Source organism: Littorina saxatilis, linkage group LG15 (assembly GCF_037325665.1).
Source record: "Littorina saxatilis isolate snail1 linkage group LG15, US_GU_Lsax_2.0, whole genome shotgun sequence".
Taxonomy (NCBI): domain Eukaryota; kingdom Metazoa; phylum Mollusca; class Gastropoda; order Littorinimorpha; family Littorinidae; genus Littorina; species Littorina saxatilis.
The window spans coordinates 9,601,393-9,621,440 of record NC_090259.1 but is presented as its reverse complement, the minus strand read 5'-3'; the positions used below and the strand labels follow the sequence as shown (position 1 = coordinate 9,621,440).

Sequence of the window (20,048 nt, the reverse complement as noted above, 5' to 3'; positions counted from 1 at the left end):
GCGTTCGTGGGTTGAAACTCCCACGTACACTCGTGTTTTTTGCACGAGTGGAATTTTACGTGTATGACCGTTTTTACCCCGCCATTAAGGCAGCCATACGCCGCTTTCGGAGGAAGCATGCTGGATATTTTCGTGTTTCTATAACCCACCGAACTCTGACATGGATTACAGGATCTTTTTCGTGCGCACTTGGTCTTGTGCTTGCGTGTACACACGAAGGGGGATAAGCCACTGGCAGGTCTGCACATAAGTTGACCTGGGAGATCGGAAAAATCTCCACACTTAACCCACCAGGCGGCCGCGACCGGGATTCGAACACTCGACCTTCCGATTAAGAGGCCGACGTCTTACCACCCCGCCACAGCGCCCGTCGCTCAGCACTTTAATTCCAATGTAATTATTAAAACCTCAAGAGATGTAAGTAAAGTAGAATTTGTTAAGTCTATTAAAGGCATATGTACTCGATGACTATACACGCTAATTGCTTTACCAACAGCTGGAGACATGCTAAATTAAGTTCCCTGCAAAATATTGTGGTCTAGGACCCCTTCAATGTTGAGATATGTTAATTTTCATTTTGATCTGGATCGTCCTATTTATAGATTTGGCAACACATGTAACGTTGATGCAAGGGAGCTAACACCGCGGCTTTGTTGACATCCTCACTTTTTCAGAGGCTAGAACAAGCTGTAATGCATGTATTATGGTCCGCGCATGGTGACATATCGTCATTATATGGTCTTATGGTGCGTTTGACATCGATTATGGGCAAACTACACTTTGTAAACACGGGAGCGCGTACATATGCCTTTAAGCTTTAAGCTTTCCAAATAACCCCAGGAGCCAAAAACATATCCACAACTCATCTTCCTCCTCTTCTGCGTTCATGGGCTGAAGGCTGAAACTCCCATGTACACTTGTGTTGTTTGTACGAGTCGGTTTTTACATGTATGACCGTTTTTATCCCGCCATTTATTCAGCCATACTCCGCTTTCCGGGAACGCAACTCATTATCCTCTCTGTCAAAACTGACTCTGATGACAAACACAATTACTAACCATTGTTGTCTGTGGCCTCGATGTCAGCATCGGCGTTGATGAGGTCGTCCACCATGCCCTCGATGGCCAGGCGCGCAGCCAGGATGAGGGGAGTTGTCCCACAATGCATGCGAGCGTTCAGATTGGTTGAGCGATTCCGCAGTAAAATCTGCACAGATTAAGCAATTGGTCAGTATCAGGCTAGCATGTGTAAGTAATGTATCCTGGAAATCTAGAAACCTCTTTGGCAAAGTGTGCCTGTTCTCAACAACTTCAATGCTAGAAAAGCAGAGTCAACTTTATAAACAAATCAATAACAGAATCTCAAACAGAATGAGGCAGAGCGATGTTAAGATATCAAATAACCAAAGGGAAGTAATCGCTCTTTATGCATACGACATGTGAAAGTCGCTTGTTCATTTCAATGCTTGTTATTCTCTCAGGTGCCAGGAGAAAAGGTTCCGTACAACTCTCGCTTACTCCATTACACATGTCGTATGCATTAAGAGCGATTACTTCCCTTTGGTTATTTGAAATCAATAACAGGTCAAATCATTTGTGGCTGATCAACTCTGCATTCTCAGCTAAAATGTACAGTGGTACCTGTGGTGTGAGGCCCCTCCGCTGAGAGGACACCTTCAGTTGCTCCTTTGACCATAAACTTCATCAATATTTACCTGTGGTGACAGGCCACCTGCAATGTAGGGACGCTTTAGAGTGTCCTTTCATCGCAGGTATCACTGTACTGCCAAATTTGGTAGACTCAACCATGCACGATGCTTACCTGGAAAACTCCCTGTGCATCTGCAGCGACGGCAGTGTGCAGTGGAGTGCGACCAGTACTGTCCTGCGTGTTGGGGTCGGCACCTGCGTCCAGCAACACCTTGATCTGGATCAAACACCCTTAAATATTAGGCCAAAATAAGAAAGTAATTACGCTAACAGTTGCATGTGATTGGTTCCCGACAGCAGTTAACCCCTGAAATGTCTCTTTTCTATCCGAGTAACTTCAGTAAGAAGCTGTTCTGCCTAAAGTTTTGAATTGTCATTGTCAATTGACGAAGTGACACTTTTCGCTACTGTCCATCATTTATTCCCGCCACAGCATGAAGGCAGCAACGTCCTCACGTGCAATTGACTTGTAGCTCCATAAAAGCTCGATCTTATGCAAAAATCGGCCATTAAAGCGTATCATCAACTCACGTCCCTAAAAGGAAAATTTCCTGTGAGGACGTTAAGGACCCCTAGATTCAGAAATCGGCCAGTGACAGAGCAAATATGTGACGGGGCTCTTACTCTTGGACTAAAGTTCACTCACTTCCTTCGCAAATCCTCACACAAAGTGACAAACACAATAATAAAGCCACCAAAGGTGAAAGTTGCACATGTATGTTATGACTTGAAACAAACATCATTACATGTTAACAAAACACGATCTAAGGAAGAATGTACTTTTCGGAAGAGGTTTTGGGAGGTTTTCCGGGGTTTCGGGTGGTTTTCGGAGAAAAGTAGTACCGGCAAGTAGCACTTGCTCGTGACTAATTCGCCATAATAAACACCAAAAAAGGGATTATATTCCGGAGCTCTCGTTATCAGTGACTGATGTTTATTAAAGCGAACGATTCATGAAATAAAGAATGCCCGAATCGAGCATTTCGCATGAGAGTTGAGACAATGAACAAAATGGTCTCTCTAAAACACGCTGAGTCGTCTGCAAGCCGATCAGCCTCACACAAACAAATTTCAGTGAAATCACTGTTTGTTTCACAAGGAATGAGAAAGAAAAATGGAAACTTACCTCAGCTACAGATGTCATGGTGGTTTTTCTTTTTCAAAATGAACGAGACTAGGTGCAAACAAATTTTCCCCGAAGCGTGGTTTTGATTTCTTTGCGCTGGTTAAAGTCACTTTACAGACCGGAAACCAAACGAAGTTCCGGGTCGTTATAAAAGATGGAATGAAAAAGACGTGTATTTATGTGTGTGTGTGTGTTTGTGTGTGTGTGTTTGTGTGTGTGTGTTTGTTGGTGTGTGTCTGTGTAAGTGTCTGTGTCTATGTGTGTTAGTGTGTTACATTAATGCAAACATGACTGGTCAAATATTAAATTGCAAATTTTTTAATACCTTATTAAAATGTAATTCTTGTGAAGGAGATGAGATTTTGTAAATCTATATATATATACGACTAGTGTCTGTCTGTCTGTCTGTCTGTCTGTCTGTCTGTTCGCGATGCACGGCCAAAGTTCTCGGTGGATCTTTTTCAAATTTGGACACCGTATTCAGCTACACCCCGGACACAACCTCATCGATGAGATATTTCAACACGTGCTCTCAGCGCGCAGCGCTGTGAGCGCTGAACCGATTTTTTTGGTTTTTTTGTTTGTTGTTGTTGTCGGGATCCACTACCAGTAACTCTTCCTTATCTTCTCCAGTGTTTTCAGCCGCGATTATCTCCCTTCCTCCGTGTGGCGTCAATCCATATTCCCGTTACTACGTTGCTATTTTTAGAAGGTCTCCAGTGTTTTGCGCGTTTATCTCCTTTCCTTCGTGCGCCTGCGAAGCCGGCGTACACCCCGGCTCTGCCGGGTCCCAGGCGCAGCCTGGTATTCGGTTCTACTTCTTCCCGGCGAAGCCGGTACCCGGCGAAGCGGGTAATCATCTAGTGTATATATATATGTATATAGCTGTGATGGAAATGTATACGAAAGTGCTTTAATGTTTTGGTTTCATGTGAAATTATTTTGAATGGTTTTTATTTTGCTGGCAACAACCTGTGCTTCTCCTGTGCGATACAATGGAACCTCCCATTTAAAGACTCCCTTTTTTTAAAGACCTAATATTCTCATACTTTTTTTTGTGTAGGTCCCCCTTCACTGCCCACCCCGTATGTAATACGTGGTCATTTTCAGTTTGTCGTACGCCCATAATCATACGTGGGATTTGTGTCAACAACATTTCAGGACATTTCTGAAAACTAAATGGGAGGTAACCACTGTCCAACAACTTGTAGGGGTTCTAAACACAGTTCTTTCCCATAGACCGTTCGGATAAGTTGCTATTAAAAAGGTGGTTCCACTGTTTAAGATATTGTATTGTTTAGTATTGTACATGTATTGTAATGTATGTTCCCTACACAATTGAAGATATAAGCAGAAAATGGCCAAAGGTATTGTATTGTAGACTGTTCGACTGGTAATATTACGTATGCATGGCAAAGTTTGTTTGTGAGTGCGTTTGTATCTGTCTGACATGTGTGTGTTTGTGCGTGTGTGTGTGTGTGTGAGTGCGTTTGAGACACTGAGAGAGAGACATACAGACAGAAACAGAGAATGTGCTTGTACGCATGTACGATGTATTAACATTGTGTGTGACATATTCTAGGTTCTTTTCACACACACACACATACACACACATACACATGCACACACACATGCACACACACACACATGCACTCTCTCTCTCTCTCTCTTCTCTCTCTCTCTCTTCTCTCTCTCTCTCTTCTCTCTTCACAAAAAAGCATACAAAATCAAGCAGCATATACTGTACACTATCATTTTTATTGCCTCCTTTGCAAGAGCGAGAAGAAGATCAAGGCATACATGATATACTACATAACACCTCTCTGTCCAATGTTTTCAGATGTAGATACACATTTTTATTGCTAATTCGTCTGTGTCATAATTATCAATGCAAATGGCTGCACTCAGCCATTTTGTAAAAGAAGCATCTGGACAAACACTTCAAATATTTTGTTAATTGTAAAATCTCAAACACTTTGAACATTTTTCCTTTTGTTCACATACATTTAAAAAAAATTGATCTGTAGCAATACAAATAGTAACTTGCCCATCTCCAAAAAAAAGAAGAAAAATAAAGGTTGGTGGGAATAAGTGGAAAATGGCACCTGCAAGTACACTTTTACGCATACACAAATTCGCAGTAAAAAAAAAAGATAAACTCATTTGCATAATTTTCAAGCAATAATTATAATCGGTGTTTTAAGTAGAAAATGTCACAAACTTACTCCATCACAATCAATTAACTTGGCTTTTACACTTGTGACCACAGGCTGTGTCAATAACCCGCTACCAACAGCAAAACAGCACGAGTTAACTCTTTCCTCGACACATACCAACATTACTAAACTCTTTCTGGACACAAACCAGCAATAATAAACTCTTTTTTTCGACACAAAATCCCCATCATTTAACCCCTATCCAAACACAATGTGAGTTCCGACAAAACTGCTGACTGTACTCACACTCAGCGGTGGGGGGGTGTTCAATTCTTTTATTTCTGAACAATACAAAAATATTCTCTATCAAAAAGGTCCTGTCCGGCAACGAAGATGTCATCAAACAGCGGTTTTAAATTCGTCAATACAAGGCAAGGCAATACATGAGCAGGACACAGAGAAGCGCAGCTTAAAATGGCATGCATGTTTACAGTGCTAAGCTCATTGCGACAGATAGAAAGGGAGACAAGAACTGTACAAGGGGGGGACAACTGGAATTCGTGCACTTTGCGCGACGCTAGAGCTACTAACCACTCGAATACATTGGACAAGCCTTAAATAAAAAACATGCACATTTAAAAACGAGTCATACGAAATCATTAAAAACACAGGTATGGTTGATGACAAAAGATGTACGCATCAGATTGTACTGATATCCACACAAAACGTTTGAGATAGATAGCAAACATTTTTGACATTTGCTTTAATGTTAATTCTTTCTTGCAAAATGATACTGAAAAGAACCTCTTCATGTGTATCTACTTAACTTTTTGTTCTGAAGCACTGTGTAAAAAAAAAGGAAAAGCTGACTTAAAAATACTTGCAAAAATATGTTCAGATTCAGTACTTCATAATAATTATGAGCAAACAAATTAGACATTGTGAAAACTGATTAGTTATATTAACAGTAATATTGCTGAAAAGGAAGACCATCAACAAAAAAATGTCGGTATTACAGACACAAGCACAAAGACTTGTGTTCACAGACACACACACACACACACACACACACACACACACACAGACACACACACACACACACACACACACACACACACACACACACACACACACACACACACACACACACACACACACACACACACACATATATATATAAACACAGACACATAGGCAAACACACACACACACACACACACACACACACACATACACACACACACACCGACAGACAGACACACATATAAACAGACACACACAGACACACACACATACACACACACACTCACACACACACACACACACACACACACACACACACAACAGCCGTTCATAAATTAAAAAAATTGAGGATAAAATGAAAAAAAAGCACCCAGGAAGCTAATCCATCTAACCTGCATAACTTAACAGTTAAAATTCATCCTAAAAAAGCAATTCCACCATCGACAATACAATCTTTTTCAGCGAATACAGAATTTCGACAAATGCTAATTTGTAACTAAATTCAAACTGACGTTCTGGATAACTTAAACTGGACTATCATTTTCTCCCGAAAAGTTGAAAAATAAATGTTTAATCTCGTTCACATACATAGCTGGGAAATAACCTGCCAACAAAATTGCAAACTAGTGCAAAGCTGTAAACGTTTTCGACAGCTGTTATGGATTTGCTTGTGAAGATCCTAGAACATGGTCAAAAAAATTCAAAATCTATTCATAGCAAAAACATAAATCAGACTAAAAATCTACAGGGGAAAACTCTATACAAAATGTACAATGGTCATAGTATAATGATAATGTAATACAAACAATCACGACACACACAAATACAGAGATGGATACAAAAAGAAAACCATGACATAACACAATCAAAAAGGCTTGTCCGAGCGCAATCGCAACCCTCCGTTAATATCATTCTCTAACAGAACTTCAACTTGAGTAGACATTTTGATGAAGGCAAACACATGTTTGTGACAATGAACGTTTTAACATACATTCCGTAAAGAAAACAAACTAAAAGTTAAAAAAAAAAATTTAAAAAATCATGAGAGAAAAACCAAACAGGAAAAATGACATACATACACACACATATCTAATCATTTTTCTTCAATTTCCCAAGAACAATTCCTGAACACAATTAAATTTATGACAATGGACAGACGTTTGATGCTGAATGAAACTGAATGAATCGAATCGTGAATGAAGAAAATAATAATGAGAAATGAAGAGTGAATCCCTAAACGACCATGAATTGGAATGGCAATTTCCCATACTTCGCTCTCCGAGAAAGAGAGCGAGAGCTTGGTCCGTGGAATTAATCATTTGACAAGTTATGTGAAATTATTTCCCCCTGTAACAGTACGCATGATGCAAGCTCCCAGAATGCACCATGTTAGAGATCATTACGTGTAAGGACAGCGCGTGTCACGATTTTTCTATCTTATTTCAGTGAAGAATTTTACTGGCTTTAAAATGAACAACAACAGAACAGTGAAAACAAGCTGCACAAACAAGATAATGACAATAAAATTGTTGATAATCGTGGTAACTACGCTGAACGGCCATTGAATCAGTTTATCAACAAAAAAGTAAAACAAGAAACACATTTTTTTTAAAAAGAACACGAAAAAAATACAATAACTGAAAACTAAGCTGCCTTGAAAATGTTGATTGAGAGGACAGCACGTTTCACCCTGCAGTCCGGACTGACGATCTAACAGCGAACGACAAGAAGAAGAAGAAAATATTGATTGACTTTATGATTGTGTAACTGCTTTGACTTTTTTCTCATGAATGTCTCAACTTTGATGCGTTCTTGTGTGTTCAAAGTGTTAGTGTGCCATTTTTTTCATATAACTTGCGTGCGTGTGTACTTATGCATGCGTGTGTACATGGTATCTTCTGCACAAAGTGCTTACTCGTTTGACACTATAACAAAATCAAAAAGAAAGTACACTTGACAAAAAATCATAGACAGTAGTAACCCCAAAATTCAGAGTAATGCAAACAAACTGAAACTTCAGCTAAATTCAGGACTGCAACAGGTCTTTTGTCCCTGTATGTCCCTTCCTCCACACACGCACACGCAAAATCCACAAACATTTCTGTAATTTCACCATACGACATACAGACACGCAACACACCTAGAGGAGGTCAACTCTACACAGATGAGCTTGTCTACAAGGCTTTAAAGGTTCCATCACAGAAATAACATTCGCGTTGCCATAGTAACAGGATTTGACTGATTTGAAGCGAATGATCACTCGCTGAAAGTGTTCACAAAAATTATCTGTTGATACTAAAATTGGTAAGGCACTGGCTTTGAAAAATTGCACATAGAGTCTACAGCAAGAAGAAGACCACAACCAGATACAATACTGCCGAGGGAAAGATCAGCAAACAGTTTGACACAGAGTCCAAATTCAATTAAATAATTAATTAAATAACTAATTAATGTATCCACTGTGGAATCAGCAAAGATTTTTACAGAGAGTTCAAAATAATACTAATAGTTAACAAAAGTACAATCTAGAAGAGGAGCAAGATTAGAACAGGCAGATGCTCTGAGTTAGCAATTTGATCTGAACCATGATTTCAACATTTAAGTTGGATTAGAAACTGGACTTGCGTCCATATTTACACCATTCACACTGAAATGAAAACATTAATCTGAAAGAGAACTCTAATCTACATTCTAATCCCAGCGAAGCTGGAGGTATCCCGTGAACGCTATACTGTAATCGATTTGAGAAATGTGCATACCGAATAATACATGATAAAGAAGGATTCTTTGTGCCCGAAAATGGGCCACAGTTGGAGATGGAAGTTCACCAAAAATTGGGACCATACTAACAAAAATACGGTGGGTAAAATTGGCGCCCCCATTTTTTGAGCAAACGCCACCCAAGGCCGCTTTGGACGGGTAGAAATTCCGTAGTTTCCAAGTCTATGGATAAAGCTCGCGTAAGAAGAATACGTCACGGTCGAAAGTCTTTGACGTCAATTAATGCATCATGACGTCATGCCTCCCTGTAGTCTTTCTCTCTCGCGCGGTGTGTGTGTTTGTGTTCATTTTGTGCACATGTGTTAGTGTTACTGTTTGTTTGTGTGTGTGTGTGTGTGTGTGTGTGTGTGTGTGTGTGTGTGTGTGTGTGTATTTGTGTGCGTGTGCGCACGCGTGCATGAGTCTGTACTCGTGTGTGTGTGAGTGTGTGTGTGGTGTGTGTGTGTGTGTGTGTGTGTGTGTGTTTGTGTCTGCGCACGCGTGCGTGAGTCTGTACTCGTGTGTGTGTGAGTGTGTGGTGTGTGTGTGTGTGTGTGTGTATTTGTGTGTGTGTGTGTGTGTGTGTGTGTGTGTATGTGTGGTGTGTGTGCGTGTGTATTTGTGTGTGCGCACGCGTGCATGAGTCTGTACTCGTGTGTGTGTGAGTGTGTGTGTGTGTGTGTATTTGTGTGTGTGTGTGTGTGTGTGTGTGTGTGCGCACGCGTGCATGAGTCTGTACTCGTGTGTGTGTGTGTGTGTGTGTATTTGTGTGTGTGTGCACGCGTGCATGAGTCTGTACTCGTGTGTGTGTGTGTGAGTGTGTGTGTGTGTGTGTGTATTTGTGTGTGTGAGTGTGCGCGCACGCGTGCATGAGTCTGTACTCGTGTGAGTGTGTGTGAGTGTGTGTGTGGTGTGTGTGTGTGTGCATACGTGTATGTGTGTGCGTGTATGTGTGTTTGTTTGTAAAGGTGTGTATGTCTGTCTGTCCATATGTGCGTATGGGTGTGTGTTTTGTGTGTATGAAGTTTTTGTGAGAGAGTGAGTGAGTGCGTGTGAGTGAGTGTGTGTATGTGTGCGTGTGTGACTTGGGGTGTGTGTGTGTTTGTGTGTGTGTGTGTGTTTGAGTGTGTGTGTCTGTGTTTGTGTGTGTGTGTGTGTGTGTGTGTTTGAGAGAGAGAGAGAGAGAGAGAGAGAGAGAGAGAGAGAGAGAGAGAGAGAGAGAGAGAGAGAGAGAGGTTTGTCTTTCGCTGGGGTATGCAGTGCCTTGGCGTTGCACATCTACTTAATTTATTAGAAGAAAGAACTAAGGTCTGTGTAAGACTTTGTAATCGAAAGAAATAGTTCAGACCAATCAATTTAAGAATACAAACTTGAATGAGATTTTGAAACCATAATAAATTGTTCAGACCATTCAATTTAAGAATATAAAATTGAATCAGACTTTGAAACTAAAATAATGGTTTAGAACAGAAAACGGTTCTTAGCCAAAGAACTTACAAGCATTTGCGTCCTCTGCAAGCTATATCTAAATCACAAAGTAGTTCTGTACATTTTGTGCTGTGTCACTGAGCGTTGAAAGCTCTTCTAAGGAGCCCAACCACGTATAATATACAAAGACTTATTCACTTTCAACACACACATATTTTAAAAAACACACAAAATAAACAGATGCAAATACTGTTTCAATATCACTTAAAATCTAAACATTTTTGCAACCTTTCAAAATTAAAAATTGTAATTTGAACTGAGAAAGTTTGTGACCCTTCTGTAGAAGTTGTTCGTTTAAGTATGTTTCTTTTGTTTATATCACCTTGTGTTGTCACAGACAAAAAAAATAGACCACAATATCTCAACAGAATACAAATTTGATCACTGATTATCATACATAGTATAGCAGCAGGTTTGAACATTAAAACATTTTTGATCAAATTTAATATCATACACAGGCCAGCTGAGAATTGTAAATGTTCTTATTATTCGTTTTAGATTTAAAACGAACGAGGACAACAAATAGTACAACCCTCTAAAGAGACTTTGTAAAAATTTGATTCAAACATGGGCTCAGAAAATTTTTATTTTCAAATTTACCAGACAATTGACAAATAAACTCTATACTAAAGGGGGTAAATTCTAAACACAACAATCTCTAATCGCCAATACTGAGTAAAATCATTATTTTGATCGTCGAAAAGGGATAGATCTCCCTCTTCGATACCTACCACTTGATAATTTCAGTGCATAAATTTTATCAGAAAAAAAGCAACACAAACACATTTACAGCATACAATTCAAACCATCACAGCAAAACGTTGCTCTGTTTAAGTATCTATCATTTTCTAACGGTCGTTGAATGAACAACCGTTTCCAGTGAACTGTGGCGACTTGCATTTGCAATGATTTAAAAATTGGGACTTTAAGAATAAAATCAGGAAAACCCTGAACATAAATCCTGCATCAACTAAGCACAGATTTTCAGCTCCATTTGCTGTATCCTTACAGTCTATCATCAACAGAACGAAATGTTTGGCAGAGGTAGACCTATACTCTAGTACAATGTAACTGGTAAGTTTTCCTTGATCAGGGCAAGCAAGCTAGTAACTAACTCAGTAACTGCAACCACACTTTTTCACCGTGACATGTTACCTTTCAACTGACATGTTACCTTTCACCTGACATGTTACCTTTCACCTGACATGTTACCTTTCACCTGACATGTTACCTTTCACCTGACATGTTACCTTTCACCTGACATGTTACCTTTCACCTGACATGTTACCTTTCACCGTGACATGTTACCTTTCACCCAGGCATCAAAAACAGTTTTCTTACCCTGTACTTCAAGTTATACTTCGCACTAAAGACTTCCTGAATGGGGTTTTGTGTGTGTTTTTTTAATTAAAAAAATAGCTTTAAATACACTGTATTCCCTTTTTCCTCCAGTGAAAAAACACTCACTTCTTCTTTGTTGAATCTCAGCCACAAAATGCACCTAAATGTTCTTTTCTTCTTGTGCTGAAAAGAACTTGAAAGCAACAATAGGAGTTGGAAGTGCAACTTACATATCTGAGCTTTAAATTTCCACCCTGCAAAGTACTGGGTATAGCTTACAGAAAATCCATGAAACTGGGGTCGGGGAGTAGCAAACCTCCCTGAACCTTATCACAAAGTAAAATTCATGTTTAAAACCTCGCTTTTCAGTCATGCACTCCTGTGAAGCAACCACTCTTCTTTCTGTCACGCAATAACGGCACAGCGTGAGATGAATAATGTACATTAATGTAAAACGCAATAAACACAAATAAAAATTGGTGGGATGGTAGGTCGCTGCCTGTCATATCAATGTTGAAGAAGATCTCGATAGCTAGCAGACATTTCAGAAATACATAATGTGCAAACATACAAGTCAGTGTTAGTTACAGTCATAGATTTCATAGTTCATTTCATAGTCATAACTCCCATCGTTTCTAGCTCCAAACTGGATACAAACAAAGACAGTCTTTTTTGTATTTCTATCAATCTGAACACATCCCAATTCTTGTCAATTTGCAAATGTTAAAAAAGATACATATAAAATCCCTTCCCACAAATTTCTCTCCCCAAAATCGCCAACACTGTGCGTAAAGTTAGAGTCAGGTCCGTTCTCCTACAAAATGGTCACGGATTCCAACACTGCTTGGCAACCATCGTCAGTCGCCTAGCAACTGTCATTCAGGAGGCAGCAGTGTGTTGCTGAGTTCTGTAAGGCTTGGGGATGGTACATGAACACACACATGTTTTGCACAGTCGAAACAAGAAAATGTAACTGTCAGCGCACGAATGACAGCAGACACTTTGTAATGGTGTTGGCCCCCTGATTATAGTGTTGGCCTGCCTCTTCGAAATAAAAGTGCACCCTGTTATTTTCTCTTTCTGTCTTCTGTCAAAATACTCAGCAACTGGCTTGAACAGAAGACATTGCTCCAGTCTTTAACGACGAAATCAAACACCCATGAGCTTTCAGGATTTTAGATGCTCACAAAGTTCTTGCTACTGCTGCGCTGCTCTGAAATTTACAGCTTCAGTGATGCGGGATATCGAGATCAACGGCAGCATTCAACTTATCTGCGGCTGTTTAAGTTTGACACACTCTGCTGTGCTTCTGGTGAAAACCATGGCGCAGAGTGAACCCAGGCATGCTCAAAACTGGCACCTTTCAAACCCCAGCCAATGGTGTGTTTTTTTCTTCAAATGTTTGAAAAAAAGCTGTGCTTGGTGAGGCTATACTGCGTAATTTCCTTGACCAAGGGTTTCATCTGGGACGAACAGTCACATCCTGCCCTACATGGAGTCACAGAGCTTCGAGTCAAAGGCACAATCAGACTGAAATCTTGCTCTGTCAAAATCGGGGTCTTGGTCTGACCAAATGCACGACCAGCGACAGAGACCGCAACAGACTTGAGAAGCTGTGCAGCCAGTCATTGAGTCAAGTCACACAGACAGATTCAACAGACTTCTGACTGTTCGAATCTTTTAAGCTTGATCGACGACGCAGCAAATTTCAACAGACTTCTGAAGCTGTTAAAATTTGCAGCCAGATTTAACAGAGTTCTAACTCAATCAAAACCTTTGTCAAGCATGATCATAGCATCTCTGACTTTGTTCTTTTTCTGTAGCTGTCGAAATCTGCGGCCGTTCAGGTCACAAGTACACAGGGTCCGTAACTCGCTTGGGCACCCCGGGGGCTTGGGAGATGGGGGGGACGGGACTGGAGATACCCTCTGACCAGTCCGACTGGGCCGAATGGGGGGACGAGCTTGACCACTGGCCGGGGGAGTCGGGGGAGGGGGTCAGGTAGTGGTCAGGCAAAAAGGTGGACATGTGTTGGGGTGGGGACGAGTCGCTGTGGTGGCTGTGTTGGGAGGGAGGGGTGGGGTACTGCTCCAGATGAGAATAGCCGTGCATCGACTGCTGCTGCTGCTGGGTGGGAGGGGGTTGTTGCTGTTGTTGCTGGGGTAGAGGTTGTTGTTGTGGGGGTTGCTGGTGATGGTGGGAGGGGTGCTGAGGGGGAGAGGGGTGGTGGTGGAGTTGCGTCTGCTGGCTGGCCAGCACTTTTCCGCTCATTGTGTAAACCGGGACGATCTGAGTGTCGCCCGCCACACTCCCCGGCCCGTGATACAGAAAGTTCTGCACGAGAGGTTGCTGCTGTTGCTGCTGCTGATGTTGATGCTGTTGCTGATGGTGGTGATGCTGCGCAGCGCGTTGCTGCATGGCCTGGATGTGAGTTGGGGAGGTGGGGAGATTCTTGCCCTTGAGGGGAGAGGAGGAGGAGGGGAGGGGGGCAGGGGGGCTGGGGCCTTTGGAGGACGGGGCTAGCAGACTGGGGGGCAGGGCCTGAGTCTGCTGGGGGTGCCAGTCGTGGAGGAAGTTGTTGGTGTTGTAGTGAGCGTTGATGGCGCGGTAGTCATCCAGCGTGGGTGTCTGCATCTCTTCCATCCCGCTCAGCTGCTGCTGCTGCTGATGTTGTTGCTGCAACACCAGTGCCGTATTCTCGTACCTCGGCGGAGGGGTGAGCTCATAATCCTGCGGCGAGCGTGAGTCGAGCGTATACCCGGGCGAGATCGTCCCGACCCCGTCACTCTGCAAGGGAACCACGCTGCCTACCGATTCAGGTGGAGCTCGCTGCTTCTTCTTCGACTTGGGCTTGGCCCCTGTAGCGGGTTTCCCATCGTTGGGCGATATGGGGTTGGACTTGGCCGTGGGCTTGGCTCGCCGCTTGGTCTGCTTGCCCTGCTTGGTGGGCGGGAGGAAGTTGAGGGAGGTGGGGGAGGAGGTGGGTCCCGACATGCACATAGCGCTGGGGGAGCCCACTTTGTACTCGTCCATCAGCTGCACGATGTCGTGGTGACGGCGCTCGAGGGCCACGTCGCGCGGCAGGCGGTCCATGTGGTCCGTGATGTTGCGGTTGGCGTAGTGGTCCAGTAACAGCTGACACACCCTGTAGCTTCCCTCCTTGGCCGCCAGGAACAGCGGGGTTTCATCCTGTAGGGGAAAGAAAAAGGAGTGTGAGACGTGAGAAAAAGAGAAAGGCAAATCTCTACAAACTTTGATTCAGACATCTCTATAAACAGCTTTGTAATAGATAAAAACACCACAAAACACACTTAGTCATTTTCATTTTCATTTGTCATGACTTTATTGTCCCATCGCTGGGAAATTCGGGTCGCTTCCTCCCAGGGAAAGCTAGCAGCAACGGAGTCACACTATTCAGGTGTCTGCGTGTTTAGGTGTATTCAGCCACCTGCACTTATGGCAGAATGATCGAGGTCTTTTACGTGCCATTGTGGTGACACGGGGGTGGGACATGGCTTCCGTCTCTGGGTCTGCACATAAAGTTGACCCGTGACCTTCCCGGCCCGAACTTGAACTGCAACCTTTCGAGTTACCGGGCCCCCTTCGACACTCATGTTGGTAGCTAGGGAGGGAGGAGTTTCACCCTGCAGGGGATTCCTAGTTTAAGTGTCTTTACAATTTACACCCTTCACAATTATGCACAAAATCTATTTTCCCAATGTATATAGCTCACACTGTTGTCAGATAAAGATAAAGATTGGATTTTTTTTTTAATGGTTTACTACCCCCTCTGATTTTTATGATGTAAAGATTATCTTATCACATCTCACACTGAGAGAACCCATAGGGTTGAATAAAAAATTGCTGCAAGATGTAAGCTCACCTTATTATCTTGGGCGTCACGATTAGAGTTTTGTTTGAGCAGTGTCATGACTGCATCAGCGTTATTGACGGCCGCTGCCCAGTGCAGTGCCGTACGACCTGTGATGGCAAACACACAAGGTTAATATCATTTAACAGAAATAACATCAAACTAAATTGATGGGACTAATTATTTCACATTTATAATACAGAATTACAGTTCTATGGAAATGCGTTTCGCCTACTTCTTTCTCCACACCAATCACAGACACACACACCTCCTTTTCATTAAAGAAAAAAGCTCAGCACTTTAATTCCAATGTAATTATTAAAACCTCAAGAGATGTAAGTAAAGCAGAATTTGTTAAGTCTATTAAGCTTTCCAAATAACCCCAGGAGCCAAAACCATATCCACAACTCATCTTCCGCCTCTTCTGCGTTCATGGGCTGAAGGCTGAAACTCCCATGTACACTCGTGTTGTTTGTACGAGTCGGTTTTTTCATGTATGACCGTTTTTATCCCGCCATTTGTTCAGCCATACTCCGCTTTCCGGGAACGCAACTCATAATCCTCACTGTCAAAACTGAGTCTGATGACAAATACAATTACTAACCATTGTTGTCTGTGGCCTCGATGTCAGCCTCGGCGTTGATGAGGTCGTCCACCATGCCCTCGATGGCCAGGCGCGCAGCCAGGATGAGGGGAGTTGTCCCACAATGCATGCGAGCGTTCAGATTGGTTGAGCGATTCCGCAGTAAAATCTGCACAGATTAAGCAATTGGTCAGTATCAGGCTAGCATGTGTAAGTAATGTATCCTGGAAATCTAGAAACCTCTTTGGCAAAGTGTGCCTGTTCTCAATAACTTCAATGCTAGAAAAGCAGAGTCAACTTTATAAACAAATCAATAACAGAATCTCAAACAGAATGAGGCAGAGCGATGTTAAGATATCAAATAACCAAAGGGAAGTAATCGCTCTTTATGCATACGACATGTGAAAGTCGCTTGTTCATTTCAATGCTTGTTATTCTCTCAGGTGCCAGGCGAAAAGGTTCCGTACAACTCTCGCTTACTCTATTACACATGTCGTATGCATTAAGAGCGATTAATTCCCTTTGGTTATTTGAAATCAATAACAGGTCAAATCATTTGTGGCTGATCAACTCTGCATTCTCAGCTAAAAATGTACAGTGGTACCTGGGGTGTGAGGCCCCTCCACTGGGAGGACACCTTCTGTTGCCCCTTTGACCATAAACTTCATCAATATTTACCTGTGGTGACAGGCCACCTGCAATGTAGGGACGCTTTAGTGTCCTTTCATCGCAGGTATCACTGTACTGTCAAATTTGGTAGACTCAACCATGCACGATGCTTACCTGGAAAACTCCCTGTGCATCTGCAGCGACGGCAGTGTGCAGTGGAGTGCGACCAGTACTGTCCTGTGTGTTGGGGTCGGCACCTGCGTCCAGCAACACCTTGGCTGCGTCTGCACGTGCGTACCTGGCCGCCAGGTGGAGTGATGTTTCACCTGCGATGAAAGATAAATCAAACAGGTAAATGGTCAGTAAAATGAAACTGTTGGTCAGCAGACAAACGAAGAAAGTCAGTTTCATATTCTTGTGGGCACCTTTGGTCTTGGTTCAGGGCATGGTTAATTGTGAGATGTTAGGGAAACTAGAGAAAGAAAAAGAGAGAGAGAGAAAAAGAAAGAGAGAGATAGAGGGAGAGAGATAGAGAGAGAGAGAGAGAGAGAGAGAGAGAGAGAGATTGACAAAGAAAGATAAACTTGAAAGAAAAATAATTGGTAGTAAAAGCAGTAAACAATCATGAGGCATGATCTTAATCTGAAGAAAAACAAAAACCAAAGGCAAACTTCGTGAATTCTTGGGAGTACTTTCCTTGTTTTTTTGTCATTATTTTTTATTTTTCATCTTATTTTCCATTATTTTTTCATTTTTTTAATTTTCTTTTTCTATGTTTTCGTTGTACCAAGCCAAGTAAAAATAAAGTGTTGTAGATGATCGAACGTGTAGCAAAGACCTGTACGCGTACCTGTAGATATTGTGTCACCCATGACTCACTTCTCCAATGTTCCAAATGCATATGTTGTTTTGCTCCCACCAAGACTGCAGATCTTGGCAAACGCGTGACGTAAAAACTAGATTTGATGACGTTACTCGAACACGTTCCCGTACTGAAAAGTTCCACATCTAGATCTGTCTAATGTTTACCTGTGCGGTCAGTCTGAGCATTAATGGCGGCTCCCTGCATGAGAAGACTGGTTATGATGTCAGCTGACGTGCTGTTGTCGCTGTCTCCTCCTTCCCCTGACCCTGACCCGCTCTCGTCGTCACAGGCAAGGTCAAGGCCGCCACCTCGGAAGGACGCCAGCATCAACGGTGTGAACCCATCTGAAATTGAAAAGAGAGAAGTCGATGTATTTTTCAGAAGAAAAAAACAACAACAATAAATAAATAAAAAATACTTGAAAGTTGAGGAAAGAGTAATCTACCTTCATTTTTCCCACTCTTCAGCCCACACATTTTCCCCCGACATGGGATTGTGAATTTTCTTTTTCATGAAAAGTTAAATCGGAGGGTAGTACCACACAGGCTGAAGCTCATGAAACATTTTCTCAGCTGATTCTTGCGAATCTAAAAACCAACTTCTTTTTCTTCTTCGTTCATGGGCTTAGACTCCCACGGTCACTCATGTTTTTATCATGAGGGGATTTTTACGTGCATGACCAATTTTTACCCCGCCATTCAGGCAGCATACGACAATATCGGGGGAGGCATGCTGGGTATTTTCGTGTTTCTATAACCCACCGAACTCTAACATGGATTACAGGATCAAAACCAACATCAAAATGGGGCTTATATGAATTTCTGTTGATCAACATAAAATCTCATGTCTCATGTGAAAAAATTAAGTGAACAAACAACAAAGTAAAGAAGAACCGGAAGAAACACACACACACACACACAGTCACACACACACACAGTCACACACACACAGTCACACACACACACAGTCACACACACACACAGTCACACCCAAACAGTCACACCCAAACACACACACACACAGTCACACACACACAGTCACACACACACAGTCACACACACACACACAGAGTCACACACACACACACAGTCACACACACACAGTCACACCACACACACACAGTCACACACACACACAATCACACACACACACAGTCACACACACACACAGTCACACACACACAGTCACACACACACACACACAGTCACACACACACAGTCACACACATACAGTCACACACACACACACACAGTCACACACACACACAGTCACACACAGAAACATGCAAACAGGACCCTTCATTCGAACCAAACCAAACCAAACCAAACAAGACTTACCAGGGCCTCGCACATCGACGTCCTTGGTGGCATGAAGGTCGTCACCGTGGGGCGGGGTCAAGGCCAGAAGCGTGGGGTCAGCAGCCAGGGCGGCCATGTTAGCAGCCTGAAGATGTTGTGGAGTCCACTGCCGCTGATCCATCGGACGTCGATCCTCCGTGTACGCCTCATCCGCCTTTTCCACCTAGAAGGGGAGGTAAGCAGCGTTGTTAGCAAAGCATAGTTAGCTTTTACACAACTGTGGAAAATCCTTATTTGTGATTTAATTCTACTCCGCAAGTGCCATGGAATAGCAGACACTTACAATCCCGAAGAACTCCAAAATGTAACTATCCTGTGTTCCATCCCATCAACTTGTACAAACTTATCATTAACTATTTAAAGATAGAAATAAACCATGACACCAAGAAATGAGTCAAAGAAGCAAAATAAACAAACAAGCAGAAAAACAAGCAAAAAGATTTATGTCCTTTAATTTCAAATAACCTAACTTTGCTGCTTTAAATCCAGATTCTTTCCACCTATTTCTGTCTGAAGAGTTTGATGCCACAAGGATGCTATGAATAGATTAAAGTTCTAAAGAGTTTGATGCCACAAGGATGCTGTAAATAGCTTAAAGTTCCAAAGAGTTTGATGCCACAAGGATGCTGTAAATAGCTTAAAGTTCTAAAGAGTTTGATGCCACAAGGATGCTGAAAACAGCTTAGAGTTTTAAAGAGTAATGCTATAAGGATGCTATGAACAGCTTAGAGCTCTAAAGAGTTTGATGCTATAAGGATGCTGTAACCAGCTTAGAGTTTTAAAGAGTTTGATGCCATTAGTCAAGTCAAGTCAATATCTATTTAAACAAGAAGAGCAAACGCTCGATCGAGTCACTTTCGCAGTTCTGAATATTATATGAGGCATCAGATGGACAGGAAGAAATTGCTATTCACAACACAATGAGTCACGTTCACATAAAATTTGAGCCCGGTCACTTTTATAGTTTCCGAGAAAAGCCCAACGTTAAGTTGTGTGTTGCCGAACAGAAAAGGCTAGTTATCTCCCTTGTTTTTCTGATAACGTTCGTAAAAGGCTACAGATGTAAATACTTTGATGTAAAGAATAATCCTACAAAGTTTCAATCACATCCGATGAACTTTGTCAAAGATATAAAATGTCTAATTTTTCCTTTGACGCT

At 42.2% G+C, this 20,048-nt stretch overlaps 2 protein-coding genes across 2 annotated transcripts in view; both read right to left on the bottom strand.

Annotated features, from left to right (window-relative positions):
- The window catches only part of LOC138948477 (calcyclin-binding protein-like), a 45,663-nt gene extending 42,715 nt beyond the window's left edge, over positions 1–2,948 (bottom strand). Inside the window, exon 1 of the mRNA XM_070320031.1 lies at positions 2,836–2,948. Within this exon, the coding sequence (XP_070176132.1) occupies positions 2,836–2,853 (18 nt within the window). The 5' untranslated portion in view covers positions 2,854–2,948. The remainder of the gene's footprint in view (positions 1–2,835) is intronic.
- Positions 2,949–4,574: 1,626 nt separating this feature from the next.
- The window catches only part of LOC138948475 (neurogenic locus Notch protein-like), a 66,529-nt gene continuing 51,055 nt past the window's right edge, over positions 4,575–20,048 (bottom strand). Inside the window, exons 26-33 of the mRNA XM_070320029.1 lie at positions 18,869–19,052; positions 17,696–17,875; positions 16,841–16,992; positions 16,079–16,226; positions 15,487–15,584; positions 11,571–14,792; positions 10,057–11,417; positions 4,575–8,705 (exon numbers count right to left, since the gene is read on the bottom strand). Coding sequence (XP_070176130.1) covers positions 13,452–14,792; positions 15,487–15,584; positions 16,079–16,226; positions 16,841–16,992; positions 17,696–17,875; positions 18,869–19,052 — 2,103 coding nt within the window. The 3' untranslated portion in view covers positions 4,575–8,705; positions 10,057–11,417; positions 11,571–13,451. The remainder of the gene's footprint in view (positions 8,706–10,056; positions 11,418–11,570; positions 14,793–15,486; positions 15,585–16,078; positions 16,227–16,840; positions 16,993–17,695; positions 17,876–18,868; positions 19,053–20,048) is intronic.